This window comes from Triticum urartu, chromosome 6, assembly GCF_003073215.2.
Source record: "Triticum urartu cultivar G1812 chromosome 6, Tu2.1, whole genome shotgun sequence".
NCBI classification, from domain to species: Eukaryota; Viridiplantae; Streptophyta; class Magnoliopsida; order Poales; family Poaceae; genus Triticum; species Triticum urartu.
The window spans coordinates 28,023,073-28,044,738 of NC_053027.1; the positions used below are offsets into that span (position 1 = coordinate 28,023,073).

Below are 21,666 nucleotides of genomic sequence, written 5' to 3' on the forward strand. Positions count from 1 at the left end.
TGCAGGAACACCAAAGAATTATTGCCTCTGCCATTTCTAGGTGTTCACAATATACAATTACATGATATCTCTGATTTTCTTTCTTGCTGTATTTTACACTCACCGTGATCCGACACAAGCTCAACACCAACATCAGACAAAAATTAATTTAATTAGGCCATGTATGTACAGGAAGAGAAAGAATGTCATCAGCAGCAGCAGATCATCCGCCAGCAGGTTGGGGATCACCGTGCCTTCGTGGCGTGCCCGTTGGTGGGCCTCGAGCCACGGCGCCCATCACCGCGTGGAGATGACCGCTGGTGCACTGCAGCAGAGCGGCCGTGGGCACGGTCCCTGGATGACGTCCCGCTCCCTCCTCTTGCCTCCCTTGTCCGGCTCTTCAGTGCCTCGATCTGCTCCAGCGTCTCGAGGACCTCCTTCATCGACGGCCTGCTCCTGGGCTCACCGGCAAGGCAGTTGAGTGTCAGCTGCGCCGCCTGGTGGGATTGCTTGGAGTTGTACTGGCCCTCAAACTGAGGGTCCATGAGGCGGGCAAGCTTTCTCCGGTCAGCCAAGTAGGGCTTCGCCCAGTCAACGAGGCTCTGTTGTCCATTGGGACGGTTGGGGTCCAGCGCTCGCTTGCCGGACAGCATCTCCAGCATCACAACTCCGAAACCGTAAACATCGCTCTTGACATACAAATGGCCTGGACATGGTTCAGAGCATGTGGTGAGAAAAGCAATCAACAGCTAAGAAAGCAACCATAGATAGCAACTTTAAATTCTGAAGTTTGTATGGATGACTGGATGAATGGAGCTACCGACAACTTGAGAAGGTATTTACTCAGGCATATGAATTCAGAATCTGATATGGGATGAAAACTAACTGGAAATAGTGAACGCATGGTATGAGCGAGTTTATGGTCTTTTCGTGGATGGTGGCAGCAGAGGAATGCCCACTTGACATAAAAGGTATTGGTAGCAGAGGGATTAATTTAATTTATAAAACTGTCCAGTTGATATGAGCAATTGTCATGGCTCATGAGTCATGAATCATTGACAAATCTATTTGGTGTACAACTCTAAATTTGGAAAGATCCAAGGTAGGAATTCATTGGCTATATGGGGATACTAAACCTATCTGCCATATGTTTATGTTTCAGTTTGTACAACTGGCTGCCACATCGATTGCAGGCAGTATTATTATCTGATCATATATATCTGTGGTTAGCAGGCATAAGGACACATACCGGTGGCCACGTATTCTGGAGCCGCATATCCGTAGGTGCCCATCACCCTGGTCGTGATATGAGAGTTGCTACCCGTTGGTCCAAGCTTAGCAAGCCCAAAGTCGGAGAGCTTCGCATTATAACTCTGCCAAAAAAAAATGCCGTCAGCATTTAACCTTCATATGTAGACAACAGATAGAATGTACATTGCATAGTACTTCGTAAAACACTTACTGCATCTAGAAGAATATTGGAAGCCTTGAAGTCCCTGTAGATAACTTGCTTCTCTGATGCATGCAAGAACGCAAGTCCTCGAGCTGCGCCAATGGCTATCTTCAGCCTCAGCTCCCATGACAGTGGAGCACATCCTTCTACAGAAATGCAATAGGTTCCAATATCAGTATTTTGAATTCAACTGGTTCCTCAAGAATTGCAACCGCTTCCGATAATTGCAGAGAATAAAGACCAGTTAAGAACTCACTTCTGAAAAGATGGTTTTCCAAGCTCCCTTTGGCCATGAACTCGTAGACAAGCAACAGTTCCTTGTCCTCCCAGCAGTAGCCCAACAGCTTGACGAGGTTTGGGTGCGAGAGCCTTCCCAGAAAGTTTATCTCTGACTGCAAGTTGACAACCAGAAATGTTCATTAGATACAGCAGCTGCGGCAACCTTTGGAAACAATGATTCTGTTAGACTAAACTAGGAGCACTGAGTCACGTCTGCCGGCCTAATAGTAGCATTCTATATGTACCAGAGCTGACCAAACAAAAATAGAAGCAAACTACATTGTGATAAACATGTGGGCTATTGGGTATTTTAGGTCAGCAGTTTTGAACAGCTTAGCATACCACCTTCAAACAAGATGGCTCTGGTTAGCATTAGTCAAATGGCACTGGCCAGACAGCGCAGCTCCATTACCATATAATAGATCTAGCAGCCAAGACATCATGTAACGACCAAGAGAATCTTTAAAATCGTTGTGATTTGTTTAAACCTGACCACTAAAGGTAGTCTCATAACAGTTGTCAGAAAGTGGACTGTAAACTCAGCTAAAACTACAAAAGTAAACTCATAACAGTTGTCAGAAAGTGGACTGTAAACTCAGCTAAAACTACAAAAGTAAACTCATAGCAGTTGTCAGAAAGTGGACTGTAAACTCAGCTAAAACTACAAAAGTAAACTCATAGCAGTTGTTCCACATGTGCCCAAGCTGAATCAAAGTTCCCATCAAGAGCAAACAAGACTAAGTCAAACCCCAAATTCCAATGCTCATCATACTCATCAATTTGGAATTCAGAGAGCTCAAGAAAATATTTACCTGCCATTCCTCGTACCCCTGCATGCTCTCCGAGTTGAGCTTCTTGACGGCGACGACCATGCCGGTGCCGCTCTTGGTGGGGTTCATCGTCTTCTCGTCCACCCACCCCTTGTACACCCTCCCGAACCCTCCCTCCCCGAGGACGCTGTCAGGCCTGAAGTTCTTGGTGGCCGTCTTGAGCTCGAGGAAGGTGAAGGTGCGGAGGTTGGGCGCCTCCAGGATCTGGCCCTCGAGGAAACCAGCCGCCGCCTCGTCGAAGCCCCCGCTGGTGCCGCCGCTGCCCGCGGAGGCCATGAAGGTGCTGCTGCCTCGCGAGGAGAGCTTCCCCGTGGTGCTGTTGCTGGTGGTGACACTGCCGCTCGTCTTGTAGTTGGATGTTCCTGTTACACAATAAGCAACACGTTTTTAACATACTGAATTTGATTGTTGGAGAAATTTTGTAAAGAGCATGGAGAGGTCCCCCTTCTGAGCAAACAGTTTGGACCGCGTCAGTAACATATGGTTGCTTCAGTTTACCCTGTATGATTCATGAAGCCGGGAAATCTACTCTCTCTTTTACTGACAAAATACTCCACTCGTAAATTAAAGCTTGGAAGACTAAAGCGTAGCGTGGGAATTGGAAAACTATGGTTGTAGCATGATACTGATTCAGTCAATTCCCATCCCTGATCTCTATCGACTGCTCCTACGAAGAACAGGGGAAATCTAAGAACAGGAAGAAATCAAACGGCCTGTCCTGATTCACTTCCACCAACCCCTAAACAACTCGACAGACGACTGGCCGACTGACGGACGGACATGAAAGAAACAGCGCAACCTTGAGCTCTTCAGGGAACCAAGAATCGGACTAAACCAAAACAGAGTCTTCGCCGAGACAACAGCCGTCCGAGCAGGAACCAAGAAAACCCCCGCCGGGAGCTCGCGGGATCCAGGGATCGACAAGATCGTAAGAAGAACAACATCAGCAGAAAGAGGAGGAAAAGGGGGATCCCGAATCAGCTTCCTGGAGAAGCAGATTCGTCCTCACCTGGGCTGGACGGCCGGTAGTCCGCCGCCACATCGGCCTTCCCCGCGCCGCCGCAGATGTTCCCCATCTCACCGCGGCCCCCTCCTCCCTCCCGCCGGAGCCAATCAGCAGAAACGACGCGAGAGGGTTGCTTGCGGAGGAGAAGACAGGGGGAAAGCGGAGCAGGAGGAGGAAGACGAGGAGTATGGAATGGAGAACGGAGGGGGGAGGGGAAGTCAAGGGGGGGCCGTGATAAGTAAGCGGAGACTGGAGTGCTTGCGAGGGGGGACGGACGGACGAAGGAGAGGACGCTGCTGCAAACTGAAGCGAGAAAGTCTCCGGCTTTGTTTGTTCCTCCGTCTCCGTGTGGGCGTGGCCGGCCGGCCCCCGCCTCGCCTGCCCCGGGCCGCACTCCACCACCTCTCCCTTTCAGCTCAAACTCCGCGTGCCGCTTTTCTCCCATTTCTTCATAGTATATTGCCCGGAAAGGCCAAGTCCTCTTCCAGCTGCCCGCCGCTGCGTGTAAAAAATGGACACAAGATGCCTCCGTTCTACTCCATCCGTCCCGTAATACAGCATCATTTTTTTCTATTTAAAACCGATGTGCAATCCTTGTAACTTTGGAATGGATTTTCGACGATATCGACATCGGCGTGCATAAGCGTGATTTTTTTGTGTGTGCATGCGTGTGTGTGTCTGTGTGTGTGAGAGAGAGATATGGCGCTCCCATGACATTGCTGGTGGGCGGCAAAAAGGGACTGAGGTTTCAACTTGTGAGGAATTGTTCATAAAACCCTATTCCAGACGGGGAATATGCAACTATAAAAATATACTTTCATCGTCCCATAATGCATGATGGTTTTGACACCGGTGTAATGTTGAAAAAATAAAACAAGTTTACATAAGACCAATGCTATAAAAGAAGATATTGTACTACATCTAATATCGCATCGAGCGAGCCCGTGGTTAATCAGTTGGTTTGACCAAGCAGAGCTATCCAGCTAGGGTTTCCTCCCAATTACCACACAAGCGATGGATGGCTAATTAGTTTGGCTGTCCTTTCATGTCCTTTTCTCCATCTTGTTCCAAAAGCAGACGAGGAATATGAGACTTGACTGGTGCATGAGATCCTGGGAGGTTGACAATAGTGGCACCAGAGTTATCATTGATGGCGCCAGCTAGAATGTGTCAAAGCATGCTCTCTTAAGTGTCAAACTTAGCCACTGTGCTTTCAGCTGGTCTTTGATCTGGTTTAGACCCATCTAAAACCATGTTTATACGTGTTAACCAGAGAGGGCCACGACTTTAATTCTCCCAGATGTGTTCACATGATTCCATCTATATGCTAGCATATGAACTTGTGCGCGCTTACAGGAGCAACTACTTTTTTTTCAGATGAGGATGACATCCAGCCTCTACATCGGGACGATGCATGTAGCTGTTTTATTAATTATTCATCAAGATCTTATAAAGTAACACATCAATATGTCTGAAGCCACCATTTTGACGACTTCTCTCGCTACTCCTATCCACTTTGATAAAAGGGGTGCAGATTGTCGGGGCCGCATACCCAGACTTCACACCAAATTAGGCACAACATCTAAAGCCGAAGGCTCCAACCAAGACAAATTGTCGGGTTTGGCCCACACACCGGTCCAATGCACTCTCAGCGAGCACCACGTGCGCGCGTTGTAGAGGCCATCGTCACCATCTTCCACCGATCCATCTTCAGAGCAGGTACTGACGCGTCCACCTTGCCAGGACTGTCGTCGACGCCAACACGGCGCTAGACAACACCACCACCCTATGCACGTCCACCATCACGCATCCGTCGCAGACCTGCAGCTCCATGCCACCGAGACTCCACGTGGTCCATGCGTCACAGGTACTGCCGGTCTACCGCAGAAACCGTCCACTGGTCCCTCGAGTCTATGCACCCCTCCAAGAATGACGCCCTCAAAGGGAGGGGGTGACACAAGAGCGCCACCGTCATTCAATCGACTGATCTAGGGTTTCCCCCGGAGGTAGCAGATAGAGGTCTGGAGCTTCTCCATGGCATCCCTTCAACAAGGAAACGATACAAAAGAGTGCTGCCATCGCTGGCCTTGGCAATTAGCCGAGAGCAAGGTTTTCACCCGATCTGCTCGACGAACCTCCATCTAGCATCATGTCCCCAGGCTGCCATTGATCTGTGCCGCCAGGCAGCAAGCAGGCTGCACCTTGCAGATAAGATCTGGCTGAAGGCTAGACCACACATGCCGCCGACCCATCCACCAGGCCCTCCATGCTGCCGCCGCTGATCCAAGGTCACATCACCCGCTAATCCAGCCGCAACCGCTTAACGCAGCCAACACCGTTGCCCGAGGCAGGGACGGCCACCGCGCCCCGCAGCCATCATCGCTTGATGCTATGGACACAGGGGCATCGTAGATTGCTAGCATATCCACCCGAGGCCATGTTCGGTCCTAACCGCTCAAATCGCTTGCCGGAGACAATGCTTTGTGTGGATCCATTCCTCCAGCGGTAAAGGTCGATGCAGAGGAAGAAGTTGACGAGGAAACATCAATGCCAGCAGCAAGTCCATGGACTCGTCGAACCTGAAAAGACCAGCGCTAAATCCGTCACCCTCTTCCTTCCTGCCACCATGGCGGTCAATGATCATCGCATCCATAGCCCCAACGAGCTCATCAAATGTCAAACTTAACTATTGTGCTTTCTTATGGTCTTTGGCCTGGTTTTAGACCAATCTAAAACCATGTTTACGTGTTAACCAGAGGACCATTTCTTGTTTCTCCCAGATATGTTCACACACATATATATACATATATGTGCTATAAAACAAACTGCTAGATGTAGTTGTGGATTTGTGCTTACATGAGCAGCAACTTTTGACTTAACTAATTAATTAAGTATCCTTGTTTGGTCTAACCTGAGAGCTGGTTGAAATAGTCAGATACACTAATTCAATCCATACCATGGGGTATATATGCGAGATTACGAGAGGACATCACCATGCATATACACGTCTCTCTCCTCAAACATTTTGATTATATATACATGAAACCCATTAGTTTGTACTGTCTTTATCAGTACATTTGAACAAACAAAAACACAGACGCACACGGCACGTGCGCGCGCACACTTACACACTTTGGTCAGATAGATGGCCAGCTCCTCAACATTACGACCTTTTATGCAAGACAAACCCCAAGGTGCCAAAAGTCATGATCCATCCACATGACCATGCCGTTGAACAAATATGAGTGCATTCTTTTCTCAGGTTTACTGGTTCAAATCTCATACGCACACAAGAGTCACAGCTAATATAGCCTCCGTGGATCAAGCTGCACCTTACTGTGACCATGATCGATCGGCCAACTCGGTCGAACAATTCCGATCATTTCTGCCTTGGCTTAATTATTAAAATCTTGAGAATGAACTGCATCCCTTTGACAATAATTGCATCATGCACACGCCGTATCTTTGTAGGGCAAGGCCATGCAAAATCTACAAGTGGACAATCATCGGTTGACAAAGTGCCCAACCGATATGAGTATGACCACTAAAAACAAGCTAAAGTTAGCAGCACGCACGCATGCGTGCATTATGAATTGAGCACATGTTAAGTGGGGAAATGCGATGGCCTACCAGATTAAGGGATGCTGCTAGCCATTTATTTATCCATGTAGGGCGAGTGTGAGTTGACTAGACCCTGAAAACACTGAAAACTACGAGCTCCAGCGACAATCCGCTGATCGCACGGCGCATTACAGATAAATGCCAACTTTCCCCTTTTCTTTGTCTTTCGCCCTTTTCGCACTTTCGCTATTGCGAGTGTGGCCAACAATCAATTAACGAGTGCTTGCTCGTGGCAAGAAATGATGGTTAGTTTGTGAAGAAAGTCAGAAAAGCGACCATGCATGCGCACTCTCAAATCAAAGGAGAAGTGTGCCTTTTTATCTTCTGAGTTTTCTTGGTTGCTTCCTCAGGGACTGTCTGGAATCACGACTCTTCTCTCCTTTTGCAAGGCTGGAAACGATGCCAATCAGGCTAAACAGAATGAGTATGAGATTGATAGTAAATTATCAGGCGGCCGGCAAACGATGCCAATTAGGCTTCATGCGACCGGGTGTGATGTCTGCTGCTCGCTTTGTCCAACGAAGACCAGAATGAGTATGAGATTGATAGTAAATTATCAGGCGGCCGGCAAACTTGCAAGACTGGCTATGGTTAAGATACATACCTGAAGAATGAATACAGGTGGGAAGGAAGGATTCAGAGAGCAGGAGACGAAATTGCAGGAAATTTACTTAACTAGGGGAGGAGAGCGACGTGCCAACAAGAACAGTTAATTATTCAGTGTAGTAAGTGTATTTCTTTGACCATCATGATCATATTGAGTATGTTGATCCAAGCCCGAATGGTTGTTTGGATAGCTTACCGGGCTTGCCACCTGGTAATGTAATGTATTAGTCGGAATAATATACATTGCACCAATTTTATGTTGTCATGTACTGCTGGCAAATGTAATGCATATACTCCCTCCGTTTGAAATTACTTGTTATAAAAATGGATGTATCTACAAGTAAAATACATTTAGATACATTCATTTCTTGGACGAGTAATTCCGAACGGAGGGAGTACTATGTAGAAGTTTGTTTTTGTTTTCTTTGGCTAAGGATATATTTAATGCTCCCTATGTTCCATAACTCTTGTCGTGTTTATAGTTTAAATTTGAGCTAAAATTACGACAAGAATTAGTGGAATTGAGGGAGTAGCTCTTCACTCATCAGCATCTACCCATCTGAAAGAAAAGCCTTCAGTGTCTGATCCCAAAAGACTAGACCAAGATTTGCCACCCCCTCCCTTCCCGCCACTGCGACCGCCAATGATCTTCATATCCGTACCCCGAACGAGCTCATCAAGTGTTAGGCTTAGCTACTGTGCTTTCGTCTGGTCTTTGGTCTGGGTTTAGACCAATGTAAAACCACGTGTTAACCAGAGGCCCATGTCTTGTTTCTCCCAGATATGTTCACACATATATGTGCTATAGAAGAAGCTAGCTAGATGTAGCTGTGGATTTGTGCTTACATGAGCAGCATCTTTTGACTTTACTAATTAATTAAGCATCCTTGTTTGCGGGGAATCGAATTGTCCTTCATGGGTGTAACCTGAGAGCTGGTTGAAATATTCAAATATATACATTAATTCCCTCAAGGGCTTAGCTCAAACACTTTGATTCTATACGTAAAATCCATTCAATTGTACTGTCTTAATCAGTGATGTTAAACAAACAAAAACACACTTTGGTCGGACAAATAGCCAGCTCCTCAACCATGTGACTTTTTTATGCAAGACAAAACCCCAAAGTGCCAAAAGGCATGATGGATCCATCCACTGATCCACACGACCATGCTGTTGAACGAATATGAATGCATATGTTTTCTCAGGATTACTGGTTCAAATCTCAGATGTACACAAGTCAAAGCTAAGCCTTGTGGATCAAGTCAAGCTGTACCGGCCTTTACTGCGACTATAAGCGATTGGGCAACTTGGTCGTAGGAACAAGTTGGATCATTTCTGATGTTGCTTAATCAAGATATCGATAATCAAATGCATTCCTAGATAATAATTACATCGTGCATATATGCGCCGTATCTATGTAGGACACACAAGACCAACGCAAAATCTCACAAGTGGACAATTAATTCGTAAAGTGCGCGACATCAATATATCTGGCTATGATATAGATATATATATGATATGACCACTAGCTAGCTAAAAACAAGCTAAGGTAGCACGCATTATCAACAGAGCACATGTTAAGTGGAGAAATGTGATGGCCTACCAAATTGAGGCATGCTAGCCATCTACTATTGCTAAACTTATCCTAGTATATATGTCCATGTAGTATGAGTTGACTAGACTTGAAAACACTGAAAACAAATGAGCCATATGTGCATCTGCCAGCAGGTCCAACCGCAATCAGCTGCTCGCGCAACGCATAACAGGATACAAATAAATGCCAATCTCTGCCTTTTTTCATTTTATTTTTACCCCCTTTTTCGCGTTTTCGCTATCCCGAGCGACTGACCAAGAGGTTAATTAATCAACCGGGTCGTGGCAAGAAATGATGATAGTTAGTCTCTGAAGAAAGCCAGAAAATCGACCGTGCACGCTCTTAAAGTTGTGCTTTTTTTTTTCTTCTTCTTCTGAGTTTTCTTGGTTGCTTCCTCAGGGCACTGGCTGGAACCACAGCTCCTCTCTCCTTTTGCAAGGCTGAAACGATGGCAATTAAGCTAGCAGGGGGTGACGTCAGCTGCTCTTTGGCCAACGAAGACTAGACTGATTATGCACATCAGTTTATACTCTCTCTCTCTTTTTTTTTTGAAAAGGAGGTAAGTACGATGCACACATACATATTTGCATTAGATTTATTATGCGGCCGGTGAGCTTGCAAGACTAGCTATGATTTGATTAAGGTGCCTGAAGAATGAATCCAGCAGGGAAAGAAGGCTAATAGTAACATTCAGAGAGAACATGAGAAAATTGCAGGAAATTGTACCTAAAGAGCGACGTACCAACAAACAAAAATAGCACTACTAATTATTCAGTGTGTTTCGGTGACCATCACCATATATGTCCAAGCCGGGAGTCGGACAGAAACAAGGCATGCATACGTATTTTTTTTCTTGTTTGCCACTGATATATACAGAAGGGTTTACAGTAATAGGTTTTCTTTCTCGCCTCCTTCACTCAACATTATCTACGTATCTAAAAGAAAAGACGTCAGTGTCTGATATATTAGTGAGCAACTAGGTAGGTAGTGAGTGAGTTTTCCTTTTTTTCTTTTGAATGGTATAAGGTAGGTAGTGAAATGATTTTGACAGTGTCTGATTATTATTAATCAGGCCATGACAATTTTTCTTGTCCTACAATTATATTTCTTGTTTTTTAACCATGGGAAATTTTCTTGGAATTACCATGGCAGATTTATTGTACATACCATGGTAAATTCTTTTTTATACACTATGAGATTTATCGACATGGCGAATATCTGCCTTCTCACAAGCACAAACTTATTTTTGCAATGTGAACACTACTGAAGTTTTATAAATTTGCCGTGATGTGTTAGAGAAATTGTTTTTTTTTGTACATGCCATGTTAAGCAACCTATTTTTTTATATTTTTTCCATGAGCTAGACAAATATTTATTTCCTTTTAAAGTTGCAATCGGACCATTCCAGTTTGTTTACAAATCAGGGCGTGGAAATTTTATTTTTAGATAACAAGACACATTTATTTTTATTATATCATTGCAAGTTTATAAATTAGAGAAATGGCAGTTGTATTTAAGTATAGCAACGCCAATTTTCGTAATTTAGATCATGGCAATTGTAAATTTATGTTTAATGGCAATTAGAAAAAAACAGGTGGTAGCTGAGTTGGGCTCAACCGGGTGGGTCGCGGAAGGAGTTCTCAAAAAAAGGAAGAATTAAAAAACGCTCGCGGAGAGCGAACGAAGCTGACGATTCCCTGGCTGGCTTTATGGTCCTTGCAATATGCAGTGTCAGAAGCTCGTGCGTGAGTGATGGGGTGATGGTGCAAGAATCCGTAAAGAAATAGTATGATCTTATATTTCTTTAGGGAGAGAGTAGACAAATTCGGCAACACGGTTTGGCTTGGCTTATGGCTAGCTTGGTCGTCGTTGACTTGCCGCGATGGGGACGTAGTATTTGCTCGGGACCGGACACGGACAGGCTGGCTGAGAGCGCGCTCAACTTGTCGTACGCACTCCAAATACTATAGCGGTCAATCCGGACGCAGGGACCGGACATGGACGTCCGCTACGTACAGATGGCCTGAACCGCAAAAATGCAACAATGGTGGCTAGTCCTGCTCTGTGGGGTCTTTGCATGATCACTCAAGCAACAATGGTGGCTACAAACTTGCTCCTTGAGCTGTTTCTCTAGAGGGGAAGAAGAACAAGGCTATCCCTAGCTTCCTCTCTCTATGTGCGTGTGGGTGGACTAAGGTCTGAACCCTCCGCATGGGTGTCCTGGGGGGTTTATATAGGCCTACCTCCCAGAGGTACAATGGTAATCTGGCCGGGTGTAGGACCCGGCTGTCAGTGTCTATGGTCGCCTGCTTCTCCGCCGGCCGCTGGGGCCCGCCGCCTGGCGTGATCGGGCCGGCTGTCTCGTACTTCACTAACAGGCCACGCCCGCCGCTTGCGGGTCCTGCCAGCTGCTTAGCATTGTGGCAATGCCACTAATGATGTGTGCTTTGTCGGGGAAGGCGTGCCTACAGTACCGCCGCCTGGCGGGCGTTCACTGTAGCCACTCCCCGTCTCTTCTGATTAATGAAGCATAGACTTTGAGGGAGGGGGAGGGCCACCTGCTGGGAGTCGGCCTCCCCCCAAGCTAGGGATGGCACCCGCAGGGTTTGGGTACGGGTGGAGCCACCCCATACCCTTACCCGTCACATTTAAGCTTACCCACCACCCGTATCCATACCCGCCAGTGGGTACAACTTTGTCCCATACCCGTCACCCGACAGGGTAAATGGGTACCCGCGGGTCAAAACACCCATGTTTGATAACATCAATTTGAGCAACATATAATCATAAACAACAACATATAATCATAATTTATAACAGTTTTGCTAAAACACATCTAGATGTACCATAAGTATTGCACATCTAAGTCCTATATCATTAATCTTACGTTGAGATTTGTGTGGATATTTTCTTTTTCTTTTTTCTTTTCCTCTTTGTGCTTGATTCACTCACTTAGATGTGCAATAACTAGAGCATATCTAAATGTGCCCTAGACACACCCAATTTATAAAGGACAACACATCATAACATCAATGCATACTTATAAACAACACATCATAAACATCAACACATTCTATAAACATCAACATTTTCTTGTACACACCAAAACATCAACACATAGTCATAAATAGTAGCACATAGTCATACATTTAAAGTTCACAAACTCAAAACAAAGGGTAGAGATAATTTGTCCGTACTTATTAGATTTTATCAGGGTACATAGGTATGCACGTATGGGTTATATGATCCCATACCCGTACCCGCTCTACCCGATGGGATTGAGGTTTCCTCATTTATATACCCATGGGCAAGTTTTTGTCCCATACCCTTGCCCTAATAGGGTTTTTACCCGCAGGGTACATGGATAATGGGTACCCATTGCCATCCCTACCCCGAGCCGACTGGTCGGAGCTCGCCGCCTTCTGGCTTCTCACGGACAGGTAGGGCCCGCCGCCTGCAGTACCGACTGTTGGAAATATGCCCTAGAGGCAATAATAAAATCATTATTATTATATTTCCTTGTTCATGATGATTGTCTTTATTCATGCTATAATTGTGTTATCCGGAAATCGTAATACATGTGTGAATAACAGACACCAACATGTCCCTAGTAAGCCTCTAGTTGACTAGCTCGTTGATCAACAGATAGTCATGGTTTCCTGACTATGGACATTGGATGTCATTGATAACGAGATCACATCATTAGGAGAATGATGTGATGGACAAGACCCAATCCTAAACATAGCACAAGATCGTATAGTTCGTTTGCTAGAGTTTTCCAATGTCAAAGTATCTTTTCCTTAGACCATGAGATCGTGTAACTCCCGGATACCGTAGGAGTGCTTTGGGTATACCAAACGTCACAACGTAAATGGGTGACTATAAAGGTAGACTACGGGTATCTCCGAAAGTGTCTGTTGGGTTGACATGGATCAAGACTGGGATTTGTCACTCCGTATGACGGAGAGGTATCGCTGGGCCCACTCGGTAATGCATCATCATAATGAGCTCAAAGTGACCAAGTGTCTAGTCACGGGATCATGCATTACGGTACGAGTAAAGTGACTTGTCGGTAACGAGATTGAACGAGGTATTGGGATACCGACGATCGAATCTCGGGCAAGTAACATATCGATTGACAAAGGGAATTGCGTACGGGGTTGATTGAATCCTCGACATCGTGGTTCATCCGATGAGATCATCGTGGAGCATGTGGGAGACAACATGGGTATCCAGATCCCGCTGTTGGTTATTAACTGGAGAGTCGTCTCGGTCATGTCTGCTTGTCTCCCGAACCCGTAGGGTCTACACACTTAAGGTTCGGTGACGCTAGGGTTGTGAAGATATGTATATGCAGTAACCCGAATGTTGTTCGGAGTCCCGGATGAGATCCCGGACGTCACGAGGAGTTCCGGAATGGTCCGGAGGTAAAGAATTATATATAGGAAGTGCTGTTTCGGGCATCGGGACAAGTTTCGGGGTTATCGGTATTGTACCGGGACCACCGGAAGGGTCCCGGGGGTCCACCGGGTGGGGCCACCTATCCCGGAGGGCCCCATGGGCTGAAATAGGGGGGAACCCAGCCCATAGTGGGCTGGGGCGCCAGCCCCTATAGGCCCATGCGCCTAGGGTTTCCACCATGGAAGAGTCCATGTGGTGGAAGGCACCCCTAGGTGCCTTGGGGGGAGGGAAACCTCCCCTTGGCCGCCGCCCCCCCTAGTAGATCTCATCTACTAGGGCCGGCGCCCCCCCCATGGCACCCCTATATATAGTGGGGGGGAGAGGAGGGATTTTACACCAGCCCCTGGCGCCTCCCTCTCTCCCTGTTACGTCTCTCCCTCGTAGTCTTGGCGAAGCCCTGCTTCTGTGACGCCCTGCATCCACCACCACGCCGTCGTGCTGCTGGATCTTCATCAACCTCTCCTCCCCCCTTGCTGGATCAAGAAGGAGGAGACGTCTCCCGTCCCGTACGTGTGTTGAACGCGGAGGTGCCGTCCGTTCGGCGCTGGTCATCGGTGATTTGGATCACGTCGAGTACGACTACATCATCACCGTTCTTTTGAATGCTTCCGTGCGCAATCTACAAAGGTATGTAGATGCATTAGATGACTCGTTGCTAGATGAACTCCTAGATGATCTTGGTGAAACGAGTAGGAAAATTTTTGTTTCCTGCAACGTTCCCCAACACCGACAACCCGTAGTGGGAGCGTGGCCTTCTCTGCCATGAGTGATGTCATGGGCTACATGGCAACAGTGCCGCGCCGGACGGGGATGTTCGCCCAGTACGCTGCACTGTGGCCACGCTCTACCCTGGATTCGGGGGTGTCAAGCTGTACTGTTGCCACGCCCACCTCGCCACTCCCACCTCGTCGCCATAATGTGGGCAAACTTCAAGGGGACGGAGGGGGGCCGCCTGCTAGGAGCCGGCCTCTCTGGAGGCCGTTTGCTAGGAGTCGGCCAACCTCATGGCCGACTTCTGAGAACTGCCGCCCACTGACAGCCGGCCGCTTGGACCAGCCGGCCCTGAGAAGGCCGCTCTTCGTCTTCGAGAATCGCCATGGGGAGCAGATGAAGCTACCCGTGGTCATTTACTCTGACACCTCGGCTCGCTGCCATACTGATGTTATTGTGCCTCAGATAAAGGTTGGTTCGTCTTATTAAATAGCCTCACCTCGACATACAATTTTGTAAATTTATATAAGTATTTGAGTTCCGTAGGTACAAGAAGTCACCTTAGGATCAATAAATGAAGGCTAAACTATAAAAACTGATTAAATAAATGATGTATGGCCTGAATATTAAGAAAACACAATGTCATAGAGAAATAAGGAGGGAAAGAGAATTATTCACAATTAAAGGAGGTGCGCTAATTAATCGGTTAGACATGCAACAATATATGATGGGCTAACTAAAACAGTATTAGTAAAAAATCTTGAACTAGTATCTCTTTCACTAATCAATTTATTTTTCCATGGGTCACAAATTGATATCTCTTGTTCTTCGCCTTCTTTGCATCAAGTATTCTTAATTATTAATTATTACCCCACAAAAAAATATTCTTAATTATTAATTATTACCCCACAAAAAAGTATTCTCAATTATTGATCTGTAAAACAGACGACAAATTGGTGCAATTCGACTGAATTTGATTAGTTTTATTTTTGGAGGCTATAAATTTTATGGTTTTCTTTGTTGTTCATAAGTTGAAATGCACGGACACTTTTGCTAGTATATAAATACGGGTCCCTGAATAATACTACTCTGTTTCAAAACAATTAGGTTTAGATTTATCTTGAACCTAAAATTTAAATTTGATTAAATAAATAGAAAAATATACTAAGACCTACGATGTCAAATTAGTCAAATTGGATTCATCATAAAATACACATTCATACAACATATAAATTCAAATTTAAAGATGTTTGACATAGGATAAACTTAAAACTCTACGTATTCCAGAACCAAGTGATCATATACCTATTGTGAAGATTACAAGTTACATACTTGTCCGTCTAGCATGCATGAATGTCTGTGTGTAGGACCATCGGATTCAAAATGTGCGGTCCAGATCGAAGACCGATGGCACAATTTTCCCAACAAACGCCATCTTTTTTAAGAAACAAGAGAGGCATCTATGTATGATCACTATAATAAATGAGTGTACCCACACTCTATTTCTACGGGCACTCTGTCTCACACCACTCAAAAAATGGAACCGGAAAAATGAATAACTTTTGAAAAGTTATGAGCACCTCCAGGACTTGAATGTTTCAAAACATACTCATTATATAAGTGCCAAACGTAGCTACTACTGTGCTTTCGTCTGGTCTTTGGTCTGCGTTTCAGACCAATGTGAAGCCATGTTTATGTGTTAACCAAAGGACCATGCCCTGTTTCTCCCAGATGTGTCCAGATTGGAGTAGATGTAGTTGTGGATTCATGCTTACATGAGCAACAACTTTTGACTTAACTAATTAATTAAGCATCCATGTTCGTGGGGAACCGTCCTTCATGTACTTTACTTGAGTGTTGCTGGTCGAAATAGTCAAATGTGTACATCAATTCAATATACTATGTGAAATCATGAGAGGACATCAACGTCACACTCACCTCAAGCACTTGGATTCTATACAAAGGATTCATTGATTACTTCAAATAAGCTCACACTTTGGTCAGAATAGCCTATATCCTGAACCTCTGGTGACCTTTTGTTTCCATCAGTTGAATACAAGATCGAGAGTAGTACAAGACAAACCCCGAAGTGCCAAAAGACATGATAGATTGATATGACATGCATGAATTAATATGAATGCATCATTTTCTCAGTTTTACCGATTCAAATCAGATGTACATGAGTCAAAGCCAGCCTTCATGGATCAAGTCAAGCTGCACCTAGGACAGGAGGGATGTAAATTTGAAACTTTAGGGTACCCTCTCACCCTACTTCATTTTTTGAAACTTTAGTTTTGGAATAGCAATCCAAACTATTTCAAAACCCAAGTTTCAAGAATGAAGTGAATTCTGGAAAATTAGTTTATTTAATTGAACAGAGGGGTATCCCTGCGCCTCTAAAGTCATTAGTGCTTCCGGCGGTACGTAATTTAAATTGCCCTCAAAGTTGCAAAATATTATATCAGCTATATGTAACAAAAAAAAAACGTTTCACACATAGGAATCCCCGCGTCTGGGCCGGCCCACGGAGTAAGGGCCTCCTATACTGCACTCTGCTCACTGGGAGAAGACGCAACACGCCTGTTTCAGCTGGCACATGTGCGGGCGGCCTCTTTTTTAATTTTGTTTTCATTTTTTCTCCTTTAAATAATTTGGTACTTCAAAAAAGTTTCAAAATTTTAAAAATTAGAAATTTAAAATAAAATGTTCTATAAATCATAAAATATTTGTGGATTCATAAATGTTCGTAATTGTTTAAAAAATGTTCGCATATTCATAAAATTGTTTGGAATTTTGAAAAAATATATTTGAGAAATCAAAAAATGTTGGGCCGGCCCTTGTGTGGGTTTCCTGTTTCTAATTTTTTTGTTTTTATTTTTTATTTTACATTTTCGTTTTTCCTCCTTTAAATAATTTTTTACTCCAAAAAATTTCGAAAATTAAAAAAATGAGAATTTTAAAATAAACTTTTCAAAAAATCGTAACATGTTTGTGGATTAAAAAATGTTCGCATATTCGAAAAATATTCGTAATTTTGAAAACAAATGTTGGGAATCCAAAAAATGTTCATGATTTTTTAGAAAAATTTCATGTATTAAAAAATGTTAATGAAACTAACAAAATGTTTGTCAAATATTATCGGTAATGCAGCAAAATGTTGTCATGGTCATTGGACATTATTATTTTTTTTCACTCTCGTCGCAACGCAGGGGCCCTTTTGTTAGTAAACAAAATAAAAAAATAGATTACATCCCTAAATAATTATATCATGCGTGCATATCTATCCAGGATAAGACGATGCATGCAAAATCTACAAGTGGGCAAATGATTCGCAAAGTGTCCCATTGAAAAATCCGGCCATGGAATGATTTGATATGACATGACCACTACAAGCAAGCTAAAGTCCCAGCACGATCAATTGAGCACATGTTAAGTGGGGAAATGTGATGGCCTACCAAATTAAGGCATGTATATCCTGGAAACAAATGAGCCATATGCATCTGCCGGCAGGTCCAACTACAATTTGCATGCTGACCGCACAACGCACTCCAGATAAATGCCAATCTCCCCCCTTTTAAACTATTTTGATCTTTTTGCGCTTTTCCTCTTACGAGCGTGATCAATAAATAGTTGATGAGGTCTTGCTCGTGACAATGTAGTGTCAAAAAACGTCTTACATTATGGGACGGAGGGAGTAGCTGTTAATTTGTGAAGGAAGTCGGAAAAGCGACCACACATGCATGCTCAAAGGAAAAATTGAGGCTGTGCCTTTTTCTGAATTTCTTAGTTGTTTCTTCACGCACTGAAACCGGAATCTCTTTTTCTCTCTCTTGACTTTTGCATCCTTGTGAGGAAACAAAAAACAAGCTACTGAGAAATTTGCAAGGCTGGAGACTAATCTGATCAAGGTAAGCTGCCGGCCAGGAGCTAATCTAATCGGTAGCTTAGTCTCCTAAAGCTAAGGCTCCAGCCACGCATGATGCACAAGACACAAATCTACAAGTGGATAATCAGTCTGCGAAGTGCTACATTGATTGATCACAGATCCCACTACAATACGATATGATATGATATGACCACTACAAAAAGTATCATCAGCAGTAGTATATATATAGAAAAACACACATTACATTATTGAGCACATGTTAAGTAGGGAAATGTGATGGCCTACCAAAGGCTATTGCTACGTACATATCCATGTATGAGTTGACTTGACCTGAAAACAATGTGCATCTGCTGGCAGGTCCAACTATCATATCGTATGGGCTTCAGCTGGGCATGATTTATTTACAGCAACGAAAGATCGTCCAACATACAGTACATATTCACCATTACTGCTACAGCTACCACACATTACACACCCCTTATGCATTTGATGCACACCTTCGGTTCTGCATCCAAATCAACAGAAGTGGCCAAGACAGTAAGCAGCAGGAAACAGCATCCAAATATCCTTCATCTTCTTGATCTCGCGAGACTTCAGACCGCTAGCCATTTTATCTCAAGCCTCGGCGGTCTTCTATCAGTTATAAGTTCCCTATTTCACTTGCCACGGAGCAAACTGTAGAAACTGAAAACCAAATAACAGGAGAACAAAAGGCCATTTCTCATTCTTCGCATTGCTCTCTTTCTTGGTAGCCGGCTGTTGCACCTCCAAGCAAACCTTTCCACCACCAGGGGGTCTTGCATTTTCGTGTTGCGGTGGTTGAACACCCAGGCCGTGCACCAGCCTGCAAAATGATCGATGTACCAATCAGCTGTTCGTTCCATCTGCAGGAAAAGATCCATTGTTCACATTTAGAGGGGTCCAGTACGGTATGCGATTTAGGAATGGTGAACGCGAGCCAAATGGGCTGAGACCACTGGAGGTCCTTAGAAAGCAAAGCTTCTGCTTGTATTCGAAATACACAGCGTATACACTTTGCCGTGCTGCTAACCAGCATACACAGTAGATTTGCTCCAGCCAAATCCAATTTAGCCTTGTCATATCAAGAATTCTGACAGTAAGAACTCTTGAGGTGAAAACTGGAAGGCACAATACATAATATATATAAACATAAAACATACAATTGGTGTCAAGGAACACACCGTCGTACCACGAACCAGGCTACTATGACCCTAATGTGATGGTCAGAACTTTCTACACAAAACGACCGGACATAAAAGAATGACAATACAAAAAGTGCACTTCATCTGCCAATTCAACTGTAGAACATCACCAACCAAGACAGCTAAAGCTAAGCAGCCATCAAGTGGTTTTTGCTCTCTTCATTGCACGCAGCTGGGAGATTTACCAACTAGCAGAACTAGGCCAAGTCAGCTCGGCCAACTGCAAAAGTAAACATTCCTGTCCGTGTTACTACTACGGGAGTTCTGGTAATTAAGATCAAAGTAATTGATTTTCTTCACCTTTTCTCTTATCAGTTACATCTGGAGTAATTTATTCTAGTTTGTTTTTACATCAGTGAAGACAACTCAAGTCCTTGTATTGAATAAGATGGCTGGCCCAAACATACACCTGACATAAATACACAGAAGGACTCCCTCCCATAGTGCTCCCTCCCATAGTGTTTGCAAATTCTTCGGTTTGCATCAACTGATCGATGGAGACTACATACGTATAGGCCACATAGCCGGTTTTTCAGCACATACAGTACAGGCTACATGACAACACTTGTCTTTGCCAAATACTCCTCCTGTACTGAATATGTCTTCTATCTATTCTAGAAAAGTGTTGTCATATATCCCATACAGGCTATATGAATCAGGAGTATAGAATAGATAGAAGACCAAAATGAAAAAGAAGTGTTGACAGCAGGACAGTTCCTGCTGCAGCGGCATCTGCGTTCATGCATTCAGAAGCTCCTAAATAATTTCATGCATCTGCGTTCATGCATCGCCTGATTAAACCAAGGTTTTAATTATATCACGCAAGTGACCAAGCAACAGGGCTTAATATATACTAAATAATTTCCCATTTCCATGCACAATATAGCTCCTAACATTTTCTTTCTGAATAACCATGCTATTAAATGAGCCATCAATTAAATCAATTGCCAATACAGAGAAGGAAACACACAAGAGTCATAGCCAGTAGATACTAATGTTTTGCTTAGCACAGTACTAGCAGCTGTATCTACTAGGTGTAGTTTCTGTGATCGGGATGAGACGATTAAACATCTATTCTTTGATTGCCCGTTGGCCAAAGTTCTTTGGCGGACGATCCATATTGCTTTCAATATTACTCCACCGACTTCGGTCAATGCTTTATTTGGGACATGGCTTAATGGGGTTGAGCCTGCATTAGCAAGACATCTTCGGGTTGGAGTTTGCGCCTTGTTATGGACTATCTGGAATTGCAGAAATGACTTAGTTTTTAACAGAACTTCACGGATTCATTTTTTGCAGGTTATTTTCCGAGCTACGGCACTGATCCGTTCATGGTCGCTACTCACTCTGATGGAGGCCAGGGAGCTTTTGGTTACTGGATCTATCTGTTGGGAGATGGTAGCTCGGGATATCTTCAACCGGTTTGGATGGCGGTCATGTAATAGGATAGGCAATTAGTTTCCCTATCTATTTTTAGCCAGCCGGTTGTGGCATCTTTTTCGGGCTAGTTTGTGTATCTAGCCGTCTGTTGCTCTGTGTGAGCTGCTTTTTTCCTTGGCTTTTTGTTTGGCTGGAGACTTTGGAACCTTGTTGGCACCTTTTGTTATTTGGTTAATAAGATGGCCGTATGCATCGTTTTGATGCAGAGGCCGGGGAGATCCCCCTTTTCGAAAAAAAAAACTAGCAGCTGTATCTGTTACCTGTCTTTCAGAGTTAAAACAGTTAAAAGATTCTAAATGACATTAGTGCCATATCACGTTGAGTTGAAAAGAAGAGAACGGTGAAATTGCTGAAATGAAAGGAATAACAAGACCTGCCAGCAGTAGTACCTAGAATGAAGCTAGAAGATGTGGCAGAAAGATTTTTTTAGTGAACAATCTCTTCCTCTGCTGTTCTTGTCTGCGCTTCATCCCCTAAAGCCTGATGCAGCTAATTCATGGTCTCCTCTACATCCACTGGGCTGACTAAAAATATGAAGAGTGGAAACGACAGACATAAATAATTATGACAGATTAGT

The 21,666-nt window shown here is 44.3% G+C and overlaps 1 protein-coding gene across 1 annotated transcript; it reads right to left on the reverse strand.

Annotated features, from left to right (window-relative positions):
- Window positions 1-3,934, reverse strand: LOC125512699 (probable serine/threonine-protein kinase PIX13). Its single transcript, XM_048677797.1, has 6 exons — window positions 3,551-3,934; window positions 2,524-2,903; window positions 1,689-1,824; window positions 1,442-1,578; window positions 1,229-1,352; window positions 1-685 (listed from the first exon to the last, which is right to left on the reverse strand). Exons 1-6 carry the CDS (start codon window positions 3,615-3,617, stop codon window positions 225-227), a joined length of 1,305 nt encoding a protein of 434 aa, XP_048533754.1. The 5' UTR covers window positions 3,618-3,934; the 3' UTR covers window positions 1-224.
- Between the last annotated feature and the right edge of the window lie 17,732 nt (window positions 3,935-21,666).